Source organism: Phocoena sinus, chromosome 15 (assembly GCF_008692025.1).
Source record: "Phocoena sinus isolate mPhoSin1 chromosome 15, mPhoSin1.pri, whole genome shotgun sequence".
Taxonomy (NCBI): Eukaryota; Metazoa; Chordata; class Mammalia; order Artiodactyla; family Phocoenidae; genus Phocoena; species Phocoena sinus.
In genome coordinates this window covers 68,072,071-68,087,210 of record NC_045777.1, presented here as the reverse complement: position 1 = coordinate 68,087,210, position 15,140 = coordinate 68,072,071, and the positions used below count along the sequence as shown (strand labels likewise).

The following is a 15,140-nucleotide window of genomic DNA, read 5'->3' as shown; positions in this document are numbered from 1 at the left end:
GATCTCAGACTATATTGGCCTGTATATTGGACTACACTGTACAGACTTGCCTCAAGTCAGTGAGAAAAGCAGGTGAAGCTAGTGACTGAAAAGCAAGGTGTGCCTTCTCCCCCTGCGGCAGGAGACAAAGGCACAGCAGAGAAGGGCTCTGGTCATTTTCCATGAGCCAGGGGCTCCGTGCTGCGTGAGGACTATTTCAGGGGACGTGGGGAGGTTCAGGCGGTCGACAAAAGGGGATTCTGGCCCCTGAGATACTAAGACCAAAGCTTCACGACAGGCGAAATGTCATGGCCAAGGTGGGCTGGGAGGCACACAACCACCCAGCCTCCACCTGTGGCCGTCCCTGCAGAAGCAGAGCAGGTAAAGCCTGCCATCTAGTGGACGAGGTGCATCCCGTTTCACTGAGATTGTCTGACAGCAAGGGGTACGGAATTTTAAAGTGCACACAGAGAGAGACCTTCCAAGATGGCAGAGGAGTGAGACGTGGAGATCACCTTCCTCCCCACAAATACATCATAAATACATCTACACGTGGAACAACTCCTACAGAACACCTACTGAACGCTGGCAGAAGACCTCAGACCTCCCAAAAGGCAAGGAACTCCCCACGTACCTGCGTAGGGTACACAGAAGCCCCACACACCCAATTTGATTCAACGTTTTCAACAACTGCGTAATACCTCATAAAATGGATATTAGCCCAATTAGGCTGATTCCAATTCTTTGCCACTGCAAAGAAAACATCAATAAACATGCTTATTCCGGATGTTATTTCCTTTGATGCTAGTGATTTATTTCAATAGGATAGATTCCCAAAAGGGAAATTTGAGAGTCAAAGTGTGTATATGTATATAGTTTTTAATAGATATTGTCGGACCACTTCCCCCAAAGGCGGTAACAAGTCACAGCCCTGCAGGTCCTGGCAGGGCCCCCACCAGTGCCATTCAGCAGGCATTTTGGAACAATGACCGCGTACCCAGCACATCTCGAGGTTTGGGTGCCTCAGACAGCGGTCTGGGCTTGACAGTTCTCACAAGACTTAAACACTCAGGGAACAAGAAAAGGAAAACTGGGTAGAAAGACTTTAGCTCCCTCCATCTTCTCAAGTCAACTCCACCTCCTTCAGTGTCCACACACCAACTACCACCTCCCAAGTCAAAAGGCTTCCCGTGAAGGGTGGGCAGGGGACTCTTGCCCTGGCCTCAGCGGTGTGCAGACAACTATCTATAATGCATTGAGAAAGATGGTTAGAGTTCCATAGGTAGAGATAGGATTTAACTCAACTTCATTACAAAAACACTAAAGAGAAGCAAAATAACATGGGTGCCTTGCTAAGTTTAAGGGGATGTGCTCTCCAGTGAGTACACAATGAAGTGGTTTGAACAAATCTATTTTACTACATTACAATTCACACCCCCCCACCAAATTTAACAACTATCAAGTGTAATATAATCTAAAAGATCTTAGGTTCCCTGGCGCCCTAATTCCCAGAGTCCGCGGGGGTGCGGGGCATGCATGTCGGCATACAAGGGGATTGCTCTGAGAATGGTGTTCACAGCTTTCACCAGATCCTCAACGGCAGCTGTGACATCAGAAAAAGAGGGTTGGGCTCTCCTGGTGGCGCAGTGGTTGAGAGTCCACCTGCCGATGCAGGGGACACGGGTTCGTGCCCCGGTCCGGGAAGATCCCACATGCCGCGGAGTGGCTGGGCCCGTGAGCCATGGCCGCTGAGCCTGCGCGTCCAGAGCCTGTGCTCCGCAACGGGAGAGGCCACAACAGTGAGAGGCCCACGTACGGAAAAAAAAAAGAGGGTTAATGTGATAGGAGATAGGGTAATACACCTGTCAAAACTTAGCCATTGTACACTGAAGATGTGTGCATTTCATGGTATGTAAATTTTACCTCACAAGTTTAAAGAAATTGTAAATACGTTTTGAATTCTTGTTGATGATGTGTGCAGGCTGAAGTGTTTAGGGGGAACTGAATTGATGTCTTCAATCTACTTTGAAATGTGTCAAAATAAGACAAACTGATGGATGGAGAGCGAGATGGATGGACACGTGATTAAGCAAATGTTAAGGGCAGGATCTAGGTGGCGGATAAACGATTGTTCACTGTAAAATTCTTTCCACTTTGCTGTATGCTGGACATTTTTCATAATAAAATGTTGGGGGAAAAATACTAACCAGTAGTATAATAAAGGAGGGGGAAATCCACAAGAACTGGGTCCTATCCCCACTCTAGGATGTGTGGCCTTGAGAAGTTATTCCTTTTTCTGGGCCCCCGTGACTCACCTGTTTAACGGGGGGGAGAAGGGGATAACTGTTGCTGTGATACCTTCCATTACGGACAGCGATGGTGTTGTGGTTTCACTTTGTTCTGCAAAATCTGGGCATCTTGTGAAAGAGATTCTTATATATAAAATAGATAACTAATAAGGACCTACTGTAGAGCACGAGAATACACAATACTCCATAATGACCTACATGAGAAAAGAATCTTAAAAAGCAGATATATGTATATGCATAACTGATTCACTTTGCTGTACAGCAGAAACTAACAAAACATTGTAAATCAACTATACTCCAATTTAAAAAATTTAAAAAAGATTTTGGGGGGAGGAATGGCTTTGAATGCAAAGCCTGCCCCCTAGTGGCCTAGCTTGTCTTTTTTTTTTTTTTTAATTGAAGTATTGTTGATTATCTTTTTGAATTATAGTTTTGTCCTGATATACACCCAGGAGTGGGATTGCTGGATAGCTTGTGGTCATTTTATATCCCTGCAACTGATGCATGGCTGGGTAGTATTTTGAGATATTAATCCGTCTGGGTTTTTCTTCATTACATTTCCTTTTTCTTCCCTCCTTCCCTTTCCCCTTAAATCAGAGAGCTAAGCAATTATACCCCAGTAAAGATGTTTAAAAAAAAAAAAAATCAGAGAGCTAGCTCGGGGAAGGATGTGACAGGCCAAAAAGCAGAAATAGTCTTCAGGTCACTCTGGCTCTGTGTCCCAAATTCCCAAACCTCTGAGGTTTTAAAGAGGAAATGGACAGAGCGTGTCTGAAAAAAAAACTCGAAGGGCAGTGAATGTAACCTGACAAGAAGGAAATTCTCCACGGCAAACAAAAGGAAGAAAGATGAGAAAAAATTCCAAGAGTCCTAGGGAATTGCCAAGACCCTAGGTTGTGATGTTTGTCCAGGAAAAGAGATTTGTCTTGCCCCCTGTTGTATCCCAATGGTCTAGAACATGCCTGACAAACAATGGAAATTCAATCCCTATTGTTGAATGAATAAGTGAATGATTGGCAGAGTGAGTGAACAGATTCTACAGGAGCTTATAACTAGAACGTAGGGAAGGGAAGTCACACTCAACAGCTAACAGCCTCCCTCAACCCCTGCCATTTTTCCAGCCTCCAGGCTTTTGTGCACCATTTTCCCTCTGCCTGGAATGCAGCATCGTGGTGAGACTGAGGGCCATCGAGCTGAACTGCCTGGGTTTACATACGAGCCTCACCACTTACTGTGCAACTCTGGGAAAGTTAGTTAACCAGCCCTGTGCCTCAGTTTCCTCACAGGTAAAATGGGGATGATAATAATACCTACGACAGGGGATTGTTCTGAAGATCAATGAGTTGATCTGTGTAAAGCTCCTGGCGTGTAATAAGAACTCAATAAACAGAGCGGATACTTTCTTATTTACCCTGACACAAAGCTTGCTCCACCCAGATAACTCCTATACATCTTACAGACTCAACTCAGCCATGGCTTCCTTCAGGAAGCTTCAGGTGCCCCCTCTGAGGGTTCCCATGGTACCATCACACCATCTGCCACATTGCAGTATAATTATCTATGTCTAGCTCTCCCACTAAGCTGTGAGCTCCCCGAGGGCAAAGATGAGATCTCATTTGTCAATGGATACAACCTGGTAGTCAGGCCCTTCCTGAGCCCATCTCACCTTCCTACCTATAACGTGCCACCTTTCTCACACTGTAAACACATAAACACCAAACTACCCCCACCTCCCACCTCATCCCTCAGGTACACCATACCCAGGCCTGCCCTCTGCTCTTCTGGTCTTGTCCTGCCCTATTGGTTATGGAAGGAAGATACCCAAGTAGAAGGGCCCTCGTTGGTTTCCTTGAACTCTTCCCCCCTTGTTAGGGTCTCCGTGATGGGCAGAACCTTTTCTACCTTGAAACAGTTCTTTACATAACAAGAGGGGCTTCTTTGAGCCCTCAACATCAGTTTCCTTTCTCCTAAGAATGGTTTTAAAACTTCTTTTGGAACCTAGTGTACAGGTGGATGCAATCCTCAGCCTTTCCCAATAGCCCATCAAGGATTTATGTTCCTCTGGTGCTCTTCTGCTTTTGATGTGTGGATGTCAGATCTTGGGAAGGATTTAAATACAAAGTATTGGGAGTTCCTAAGTCTTTCTGGGAGATGCTTCAGTCTGAGAAGGTTGTGTACAACACAATACATTGTAAGAACACCGAATGGGTGTCCCAAAGAGAAACATCCAAAACATTGCTCCTCTGCTATTTTTAAGAACAGCCCCAATTTTTGTGAGATAGAACTATGGATATGGTTAAGGATTTGCAGACTGCTGCAATGTAGATGGAAATGTTAATAATGGGGTATTAGTTGCTATGTTAATAGGGAGATACTGAATTGAAAAGGGGTATTTTATATACAAGGACATGGGCTTCATAACCTCCAGGAGCATTTTACGACTTCGATCAGGGCTTCTGATTGCACTGCCTCCCATCCATGGTAACACAGGGCGTCATGAGGTCCACATGATTTCCTATGATTCTACAAGTCCCACTGTTCTGTGTCTTTTCTACATTATCCAGGGAATGAGGGTAGTTATGGCTCCAAAGGGCGAGTCCCAGTCCCAGTAATACCTGCTGCTGACCTTGGACCTGGTCCTTCGGATTTTCTGCGTGGTCTCCTTCTTTAAGGATTACGGTGTGAATTGGATTATCTGTTGAAATTTAGCTCCTCGCTGTGGAAGGCACTGATTTGGGGATCATCTGTGAGTTCTGGTATCCATCAGGATCCTCTAGAGGTATCTCCTTCACACATATATCCACTGATTCCGCAAATATTTAGTGATGTCATCACACTAGGTGCTGGGATACAGTGGTGAGTCAAGACAGACACTGCCCTGCCCTCACCCAGCTTAAAGCCCAGAGGGAGAGTCAGACACTAATCAGCCCAACATAAAACCACAACTGATACAAGTTCAAGTTCAGGATACCATGAATGTCTACAATAAAGGGAGGTCCAGGGAAGCTTCCTTGATTGTAAGAATGAGCTGAGACCTACAGGAAGAGGAAGAGTAAACTGCTGAAAGAAGACAAAAGGGCAAACACTCCAGATGGAGGGGAGAGAGTATGCAGATGTCCTATGGTGGGTGGCAGCCTGGAGGGGATGAAGGATTAAAGAAAAGCAAGAAGACAGAGAATAGATAATGAGATTACCACGTCACAGTTAGTCTGTGCTAAGGGCAATGAGAAACCAGTGATGAGCTTTTTCAAGAAAGAGAACTGATTGGATTTCCCGTCTGAGTTTGACCTGCAAGACCCCTGACAGCAGATATAAAGCCAGGATGTCATGAGCCAGAGATGAGGAAACCTTCAGATCTTTCAGAAGCACCTGTAGCCTGGTGCCTCTGGAGATGGTGGGATTTCAAAGAGTATGTGGCATCCTGGGCTGCTGAGTGGCAAAAGTACCAACACGGGGCGGGCCTCTACGGTCTGAACGACGTGGGGCGATTCAACACCACAGGTCACGTTTGGCCTCACACTCCTGGGAAGGGCTCTCTTCTCTCTGATCTGTCTGGCTGAGATCAAGGAGGAGGGCCTGGAGTCCCAACAACGAGACCAGAAGGATGCTTGGGAGATCAGAGTATACCCAGGAGACCCAGACCCTGCCAGCTCCCCTCCACTCGGGCACCAGCTCCCGGCTACCGTGAGTGTTGGCTGTTAATGGCTCACAGTTGCCCCATGTCCAGATAGCTGCCCTCAGTCTCACAGAAGCCATGGATTCTGGGAGGTACCATCCCACTTTCAATCCCAGTAGCCTGGAGCAAAGACTGACCGTCTTAGCCAGCCCAGGCTGCGGAAATAAAATACCTCAGGCTGGGTTACTTAAACAACAGATGTTTATTTCTCACAGCTCTGGAGGCAGGAAGTCCAATATCAAGGTGCAGGCCAATTCGGTTCCTGGTGAGAGCCCTCTTCCTGGCTTGCAGGTGGCCACCTTCTTGCTGTGCCCTCATGTGGCCATAAAGCCACCAAGCCCATAATAAGAACCCCACCTTCATCTAACTCTAATTATCTCCCAAAGGCCCCATCCCCAAACACCATTTCACTGGGTTAGGGCTTCCACATGTGAATTTTAAGGGGACACAATTCAGCCCATAGCAGTGTCTGACCCTAACAGAACAGCCCTCTTGCCTCGAGGGGGGACTGACCCTGTGCTATAATCTGTGGTCCAGGACTCCATGGGATCCAGCTATAGCTGGTCTTCAATGGAGAACACACTCTCACTCAGCTCTTCCCTGCTCTAGCCTCACTCCTTATCTTATGAGCAGCCCCAGTAAATCACTTGAACAAAAATCTCCATCTCGGCTCTGTGTTTAGAGAACTGCAGTCAAAGCATCAGGTTCTTCTATCATCAGTCAATCAACGATCCCACACCAGGTACTGACCGTGCCTGGAACGGTGAGGAGGCAAGAGCAGGGCACAGTGACCTGCAGACAGGAGGCCCAGGGGCTCAGCCTGCTCTGCACGAGACATCAGGCAAGTTGTCCAACCTCACCGAGTCTTAGTTTCCCCTTCCGTATGTTGGCAACACCACTATCTCCATTGGATGAGCCAGTACCAAAGCACTTGGGAAACCACAAAGTGCTCTTAGTATATTGGTAGCTATTCAGCTAGTGCTAGCAGAACCCTGAACATGCAGATATTCTGTCCTTAACTTTAAGGGAGTCCTAACTATTCTTCCTTCCCCTTGTTATGGGTTGAATTGTATCCCCTAAAACATGTGTTCAAGTCCTAATCCCAATACATATGAATGTGACCTTGTTTGGAGATAAGGTCTTTGCAGATGTAACCAAGTCAAGATGAGGTCACACCAGATTAGGGTGGCCCTAATCCAATGCCTGGAGTCCTTAGAAGAAGAGGAAATTTGGACGCCGAGACACACAGGGAAGAATGCCATGTGATGATGGAAGCAGAGATTGGAGGGATGCAGCTACAGGCCAAGGAGCCCCAAAGACTGACGGCAACTACCAGAAACTAAGAGAGAGGCATGGAACTGACTTCCCCTCAGAGCCCTCCTGAAGGAACCAACCTTGCCAGCACTTTGATTTCAGACTTCTAGCCTCCAGCCTCCAGAACTGTGACTGAATAAATATCTGTTGTTTGAAGCCACCCGTTTGTGGTACTTTGTTACAGTAGCTCTAGGAAACAAATATACCACACCCTCATTGGGATTGCCTGAAAATCATCAGCTTGTGATCAAGATATAAGACAGTGTATCTGTGATTGAGGGGGAAGACTTTGACCTCGAATTGGAAGAGACGTTGTATTGTACCACGTGAAACAAAGTGCCCAAGAAACACACATAAGAGGTAATGCAGCTAAGCCACAGAGGGAATAAATAAGGTATGGGGGGAGAGTTAGTGCAGGGAACTAAACCAAAAAGTAACCTAGTATATCACAATAGTGAACAGACCTAGGTGATGTCGTGTGTGACTCTCTAAGCCTGTTTTCTGATAGAACGATACTACTACTTAGCTCACTAGAGTTAACTGAAAATTTTTAAACACGATATTGCCAAAAGTGCTTTGCAGAGCGATTAACACACTTAAAAACTCAAATGTTAGCTACTTTTGATGTAGCTAACTGGATGATGATGACGATTACAAATGGTGTGAGCTCTCAGAAGCACAACTTCCTGAGCCTCAGTATCTTCATTCATAAAACAAGTATAATAGATATTTCACAAGGCTGTTTTGAGCACTGAAAGAGATAACATGTAAGTCTTTTCTATTTAATTGAAATATCATTGACATCTAACACTGTGTAAGTTTAAGGTGTACGGATGTGTTGATTTGATACATTTGTATATTACAATATGATTACATCCCTGGCATTAGCTAACACCTCTGTCACCTCCAATAATTATTTCTTTTTTGTGGTGGGAACAATGGATGGACCTTGAGAGCATTATGCTGTGGTCTGGTTTTGAGCGCTGTGCATTCAATGGGTTCCTTGAAGGTTGGCTGGCCCTAGTAACATCTGAGCCAGTGTAGTTCCTAGAGAATAACAGTAGAGAGCAGCAGGGTCTCATTTTTGCCCCTCCAGCCCAGGAAGCTTAGACAGTGGGGAAACCAGCTTTTCGTGAGGCTTTTCCTCCTCGGGGGAGCCTCGAGCATTTCACTGGGAAGAAGTCATGTCAGCCATTGCCTTCCTTTCAGAGGAAAAAACAATTCAACGGAATACACGTTCCATAAGAGCCCACTGGGTGTCATGAACCTCAGTTTAAAACAGGGATTATATTTTACAGGGCTATCTTTCAACTTTTATGTGGTGTAGGCTCAGTGCTTCAGAGCTGCTGAACCACTCCAGGGCCTCAGACCAATTTTTGCAAAATCAATCCCTTCTATGATCAATTTCCTAAGATATCAAGTCAAAAAACCTTGTTTAAATTAACAAATTGTAAATTCTAAGAAGTTTGACACAAGCCTCTGGGGGAGAATTCCTTCAAAGTTCTAGTCCCATTCTGGGGACTTCCCTGGCGCTCCAGTGATTGAGACTCCGTGCTTCCAATGCAGGGGGTGAGGGTTTGGTCCCTGGTCAGGGAACTAGGATTCCACATGCCGCACGGCGTGGCCAAAAAATATATTAAAAATAAAATAATAATAATAAGATAAGATAAATTTAAAAAAACAAAGTCTTAGTCCCATTCTGGTCCAGTTCATTGCCGCATTTACCATAGCTTTATGGCTGAGCAGTTACCCATCCAGCACAGACAGATTTCCATTTTGTTTGCGCTGCCCATGTCAGAGCCAAGCATTTTGTGAATGCTCCATTAGGAGGGACAGACACCATGCTGCACTTCTCATAAGAGGCTGTATTATCCCTCTTTCTTATTACTATGAAGTATTTCAGAAGTGCGAAAAATAGGGAGAATACCAGAACAGGGACCAGTGAGGCCACCGTCAGGTTTAAGAAAGAAATACTTCAAATACATGGAAAGCCCCCAGGGACGTACAGTGCCATAAAATTAAGGTGTTCAGCATTTTGTCTGCTCTACTGGCTCCTTTGAGGTCTTCGAGAAAAGTAATGTACTGCTGGTGTCCCAGCTCTAAGCTCCAGCGTACCAGAGGTGCTGAGAGCTTCACCCTGCGGGGATGCAGTCTCTAAGGATGCCTACGGCGGGGATGGGCTGTAATGGGGGCCGGCGGCGGGGGGAGAGGGGAGGAAGGCAGTGTGTCACCGCACCTCTCGCCCCGCCCCTGCACCGCCCATCCCTCCACCAACCTCCCCTCCCCTAACTCAGCGGTCCAGCCAGGTCCGAACCTAGCGGAACCGGAGCGGGAGCCCAGCGCCACCTACCGACAACGATAAGGACCTCCCTCTCGATGTGGGCCTGGATGTAGATGCGGCCGCGGCGCTCCGTGTGGTCTGTGCCGCAGAGGCTGGGGACGTTCATCACGCAGCGCTTGTGGACGTTCATCATGCAGGCTGCGGGGACAGAGGGAGGGTGCCCGGCTCAGGCTGGTCCAGGCTGCCTGTTCCCCTCCTTCCCTCCGAAGCTGGCGGAGACCAGCCGGCCGTGCCCGCCCTGCCCGGGTCTCATCAGAAGGGCTTCTCCAACTCTCCCCCGCCCCCCGCCCCCCACCCCAGGCCCTGACGGACAAAGGAGGAGGAACATGTGCGTCCTCCCGAAAGGCTGAGGCACCTCGCGCACCCTCGACGGCTCTGAAGCCAGAGGCACCAAGCTCAGTGGCACGGGCAGCAGGTAACGCAGTGAGAGACGCTGCGGGTGTGGCAGGACCTGACCGGCCAGGGAGCGCAGTGTCCGCACTCAGGAGCAGCCATGCAGGGTGCATGCCCCAAATTGCTGAGATCGCCCCATTTTTCAAGATTAAGCAGGAATCCTGACTTGTATGTGACATCTCCCGATTTTTAAATATTGACGGCCCATAGGTGGGTTTCCGTGGAAAGAGTCTGGGAATGGGAGTTGTGAGCCAGCAGGTTTACCGCAAGGGCTCCTGGGAGGGAGGAGCTCGCCCACGAGGATGCACTGAGGCTGACAGTAAAGGGAGCTCTGGACCTCCAGTGACCGTTCAGAGTTGTCCCAAACTGATACAAGAGGACCAGGCCTCTGCACCCCTGCACCTGCCAGGAACCATTCCCTGGGAGGGGCATCATCTTGGGACCTGAGCAAAGCCCGCACAGTATCCACCAAAACTAACTGCAAGGAAAAGAATTAGACGCAGGGTAAGACGAATGGAATAGGTATGCGAACTGAATCGGACCTTCATGTCTCTTGTGTGATACGATAAATACAGGCTCCCTTCCCACACTCCTGTAGTACATCTGTGCTTCTTTCAGGGGGTGGTTGGTTTACCCTAAGTCCCACGGCTGCTCCAGGGAGGTGTGCCTGCAGTCCAGTGTTCTCTAGGGGACCCTCGTTCCAGTTTGAGAAGCCAGGAGGAGAGGCTAGATCACCCCATGGGGCCTGCATTTCAGGAGATTCCCTGGGGAACTGGGGGCACGGTATCCCCAGGGGCAGGGGGTGCTGAGGACACCCCTTCTCAGCCCGCCCAAGCTCCAGGAGGCAGCAGCGGATTACAAAACTGGAAATGAATCGTGGGGAGAGAAGGATGGTGGGGAGGAAGGAAGAGCCCCCTGGAACCTGAGTGCCCACGTTCAGGGCTCTGCGTCAGCCCAAGCTGCCTCCCACCCAACCCTCTCTGTCCTTGAGGCCCACCTGGGGCCCCACGTGCGCTAAGAGGAATCAGTGTCCCACAAGCAGAAGGCAGCTGCACCGCTCTCTCCCCGCCTCTGTTATGTGTCTGCCTGGGAGCCCCCATTCCCCACGTGTGTCTCTGTGGCTCTTGCCCTGTTTGTTTCTCTCTGCCTCTCGGTACCCATATCGGTGTACGTCTCTTTCCTGGGTCTCTGCTCCTCTGCTTCAGCATGTGTCTCTCGCTGCCTCGGCTGCATCTATGAATAGGTCCGTTTCACGCTCTGGGCCTGTGTCACACCTCTTTGTCTCCATCTCTTTCTGTGTCTCTCCATGTGTGCGTTTCTGCCTGTCTCTGCTCTCTCTCCATCTCGGTATCTCTGCAGGAGCCTGACTGAGGGCATCTCTCTCTCTGTCACTTCCAATCATTGTGTCTGTTGGTTCGTCTGCCTGTCCCTCCTGCTTGAGTCTCTCTCTAGCTGGGCCTCTTTGTAGCCTCACCCATCGCTCCCTACACCTGGGCACACGTTTCATCTGCCCCCTGAATCCGTCCCTGTCTGTGATTGTGTGTTTCTCTCTGTCTCTTGCCCCCTTCCTCCCCATCCACACCCACACTCCTCTCTGTCACTCTCTGCCCCTGAGAGTTTCTCTCTGTGTCCTCTGGGCCTCAGGACCCCTGTGACAGGGACAGTCTGGCCTCATGACCGCTCAACATGCTGGGGTCAACAGGCCTCTGGGAGCCACCAGCACTGAGCCCCCTATCTCCACCCCGCCCCCTTTGCAGTTGCAGCTCTCAAAGCCTGCTGGCTCCCCCACCCCTCGGGCCATTCAGTCCTTCACTTAATAAAGGGAAGTCCTGCCCCCTCCTGCCTCTTCCCACCCCAGCCTGGTCAGAGAATCACACGCCTGCCCGCCTTCTAGCATAAACTGTAGGTGCTAAAGGGAGGCAGATTTTCTCTCTGCAGAGAAAGGCATCAGCCCCGCATATTGGTGCTGGCAACAGCTGTGTGCATGGCTGCAGGAATGGCCCCGATTTGACCACGCCTCCCTGTGTCCACACCTGTGGACTGTCCCCTCCCACACAGACTGTGAACCTTGCCATGTGACTTGCTTTGATCAGTGGGACTTGCCCTCTTAAAGCACTTGGGACCTCTGTGTGAGCAAGCCCAGGATAGCCTGCTCAGGACGGAAGGACGAAAGACATGTGGTCCCCCAACCCCCGTCATTCCCATCACCCAGGTGACAGCCAGCCATCCTTGCGGACAGGTGGGTGAGGCCCTCCAGGCCCAGACAGCCCCTCACCAACCTGCTAACCCACCACATAGGTATGAGTAAGCCCAGCCCAGACCTAAAGGACAGCCTTGCAGAATCTTGAGCTATATAAATGGTTATTGTTACTCAGCAACGAACAAGTGGTACCCAGCCCACCCAGGACTTGGGAGAATGTTTTGTAGACCATGAGGAAGCAGCCCAGTCAGCAGAGGCTGCCAGAGAGCAAATGTACTTACTGTCACATTTCATCCCCTGGTGGATGAGTCCATACAGCAGCGACCCACAGTGGTCACAAAACGTGGGGCTGGAGTACGTGTGGATCTTGAACTTGTGTTTGCTCCGGGGGTCCTAAGGTCAAAAGAAACAAACAAAAGAGGTTGGCATCAGTGTGGCATGCCCCGGTTTCACACTGCACTGTGCATCACTGGAGAACTCCTAGAGAACTGAACTTGGCCCCCAGCATTCATCATACTTGTTGGGACCATCACTGGAGCTCTGTGGCCAAACATGGTGCTTGATAAGTAACCACTGAATGAATGAATGCCTAAGACAGCTGGTGGCTCCCATCCTGCCCCAGCACACTCACTGTGCCTGCAAGTCCTCCATCTGGGAACCCAACCTACTGACTCCTATCTGCAGCAAGGACTCCCCAGATGGCAAACAAAACACCAGACAGATCAGGTAAACAGGTCGCCTTGCTCCTACTTCTTTCTGCTTTATCAGCCAAGCAACTTCTGGACGATCTAAAACCCAAGTCTGGGCATGAAACCTCCCCAATAGGACCTCATCATCTACGGGACAGAGTTCAAAGTCCAATGAATAGTCTACAGGTTGTGGCAGAGACTACTGGTTTTCCACCAATACCCATTCTTCCTTTCAATAACAGAACCCTTGAGTCTTAGCAGAGATCGTGGCTGCCCAACTACAGACCACATTTCCCATTCTCCCTTGCAACTTGGTGTGTCCATGTGATTGAGTTCTGGCCAATGGGATGTACGTGTTTCAGTCATTCCTTTAAAAGGAAGGTGTACAGCCTCCAGGGCCCCTTTTTCCCTTCCCATTGTCTGGAAGATGGTGAGAAGTGGAAGTGACCACCTTGGACCCAAACTTGGACCCACCAGCCCTGGACTTTGTACTTTTGGACAGACATCTGAGAGAAAACCTACCTTCTGTCTTGTTCAAGTCACTATATTTGGGGGCTATTTGTTACAGCAGCTTACACCATTCCTTAACTAACTAACATGCCCTTCCTAACCTGGCAATGTAGTGCAGTAGTTAAAGGTCCAAACTGCCTGGGCTCTTCTTTGATGCATAATTTGGGGCAAGTTATTTAATTTCTTTGTGCTTCATTTTCCTTGTCTGTATGATGGAGAGAATGATATAAGCTATACCACCATTGGGAAGAATAAATGAATTAACCTATGTAGAGATCTTAGAACAGCCTGGCACACAGTAAGGAGTATAAGCTTTTGCATTATTATTACTAGATCCCCCATGTGACCCCAACTATGACCCCAAACACACACTATGTTTTCAGTACACAGGACTTGCTTATACTCCCAAATATGCCATGCCCTTCATGACTCTCTGGCTCTGCATGAGGTCTTTCTCCTTCAAGAGCTACTCCAACCAAAAAGTTCCTTCTTCTCTTTCCCATCCCAGCCTGAAAGCTGCCTTCTCTGTGAAAGAGAAAAGTTAAAACCATGGGCCCTAGGTTCCAACCCAGGGCTGATCTGATGTTCTAGCCTTTGCTATATGCTACCCATCTCCTAATTCATTCACTCATTCATTCATTCATCCACTCACATTTATTTATTGATGCAGGTGCCTTTTAAAAACATTCTAATAGAGACAGGAAATGAACAAGTGAGCAAATAAATTGACAGAATAAGTAGAAAGTATTTTATGTGCTATTAAAATGATGAGCATTTCTCCTTAGGAAACTGTTATTTACAAAATTTAAAAATAATCCTTCTATCTTCCAGAATGGCTAAAATTTTAGAAAAATTGATACTGACAATACCAAGTGCTGATGCAGAGAGAACACTATTGGAACTCTCCTACAATGCTGGGGTGAGAATGCAAAGTGGTAGCACCTCTTTGGAAAACTGTGTGGCAGTTTCTTATAAACATACCCTTATAATATATGATCCAGTAGCCCCACTCCTAGGTGTGAAAGGAATACATCTATCCACAGAAAAACCTGAGCGTTTACAGCTACTTTACTTATAATAGCCAAAGTCTGGAACCAACCAAGTATTCAACATTCAACGTGTGAACGGATAAACGAAGTGTGGTACGTCCACACAATGGAATACTTCTCAGCAGTAAGAAGGAATGAACTACTGATACAGGTAACATTCATGAATCTCAGAAGAATTTGGGTAAGATAAAGCTGTCAAACACATGCTGTTGGATTCTGTTTAAATCAAAGGCTACACGCTATATGATTCCACTTAAATGACATCCTAGAAAAGGCAAAACTATGGGGACAGAAAACAGATCAGTGGTTAAGAAGGATTGGGGGTGGAAAGGAGATTGACAACAAAGGGACAGCATGTGGGAACTTTTATGGGGTGAGTGGAATGTGCTATGTATCAACTGCGGTGAATTTTACTATATGTAAAGAAAGTGAATTTTGCTGCATGAAAACTCTGTCTCAGTAAGCCTGCCTAAAATCCTGTCCATCCCTGAAGGCTTTTGCTGGCCTGCATCTTCTTAATGAGCTACAAGGTTTCTTTCATGACATTCCAAGCCTCTGCGGTCAGGCAGATGAAGTGTTGGCCCTCGCACAGCTCTGAACTGCCAAGTTTTAGAGGCTGGGTCAGCTCTGCTCTGGCTGTGGGACCCTGCAGGGCTCCCAGGATGCAGAAGGACCCCAGG

General features: G+C 48.2%; 1 protein-coding gene across 4 annotated transcripts in view; it reads right to left on the bottom strand.

Annotated features, from left to right (window-relative positions):
- Positions 1 to 15,140, bottom strand: part of PRKCB (protein kinase C beta) — a 312,071-nt gene that overhangs the window by 133,682 nt on the left and 163,249 nt on the right. For all 4 annotated transcript variants that reach the window (XM_032603893.1, XM_032603892.1, XM_032603894.1 and 1 more), the window contains 2 exons: positions 12,494 to 12,605; positions 9,629 to 9,757 (listed from right to left, as the gene is read on the bottom strand). In XM_032603893.1, the coding sequence (XP_032459784.1) occupies positions 9,629 to 9,757; positions 12,494 to 12,605 (241 nt within the window). The remainder of the gene's footprint in view (positions 1 to 9,628; positions 9,758 to 12,493; positions 12,606 to 15,140) is intronic.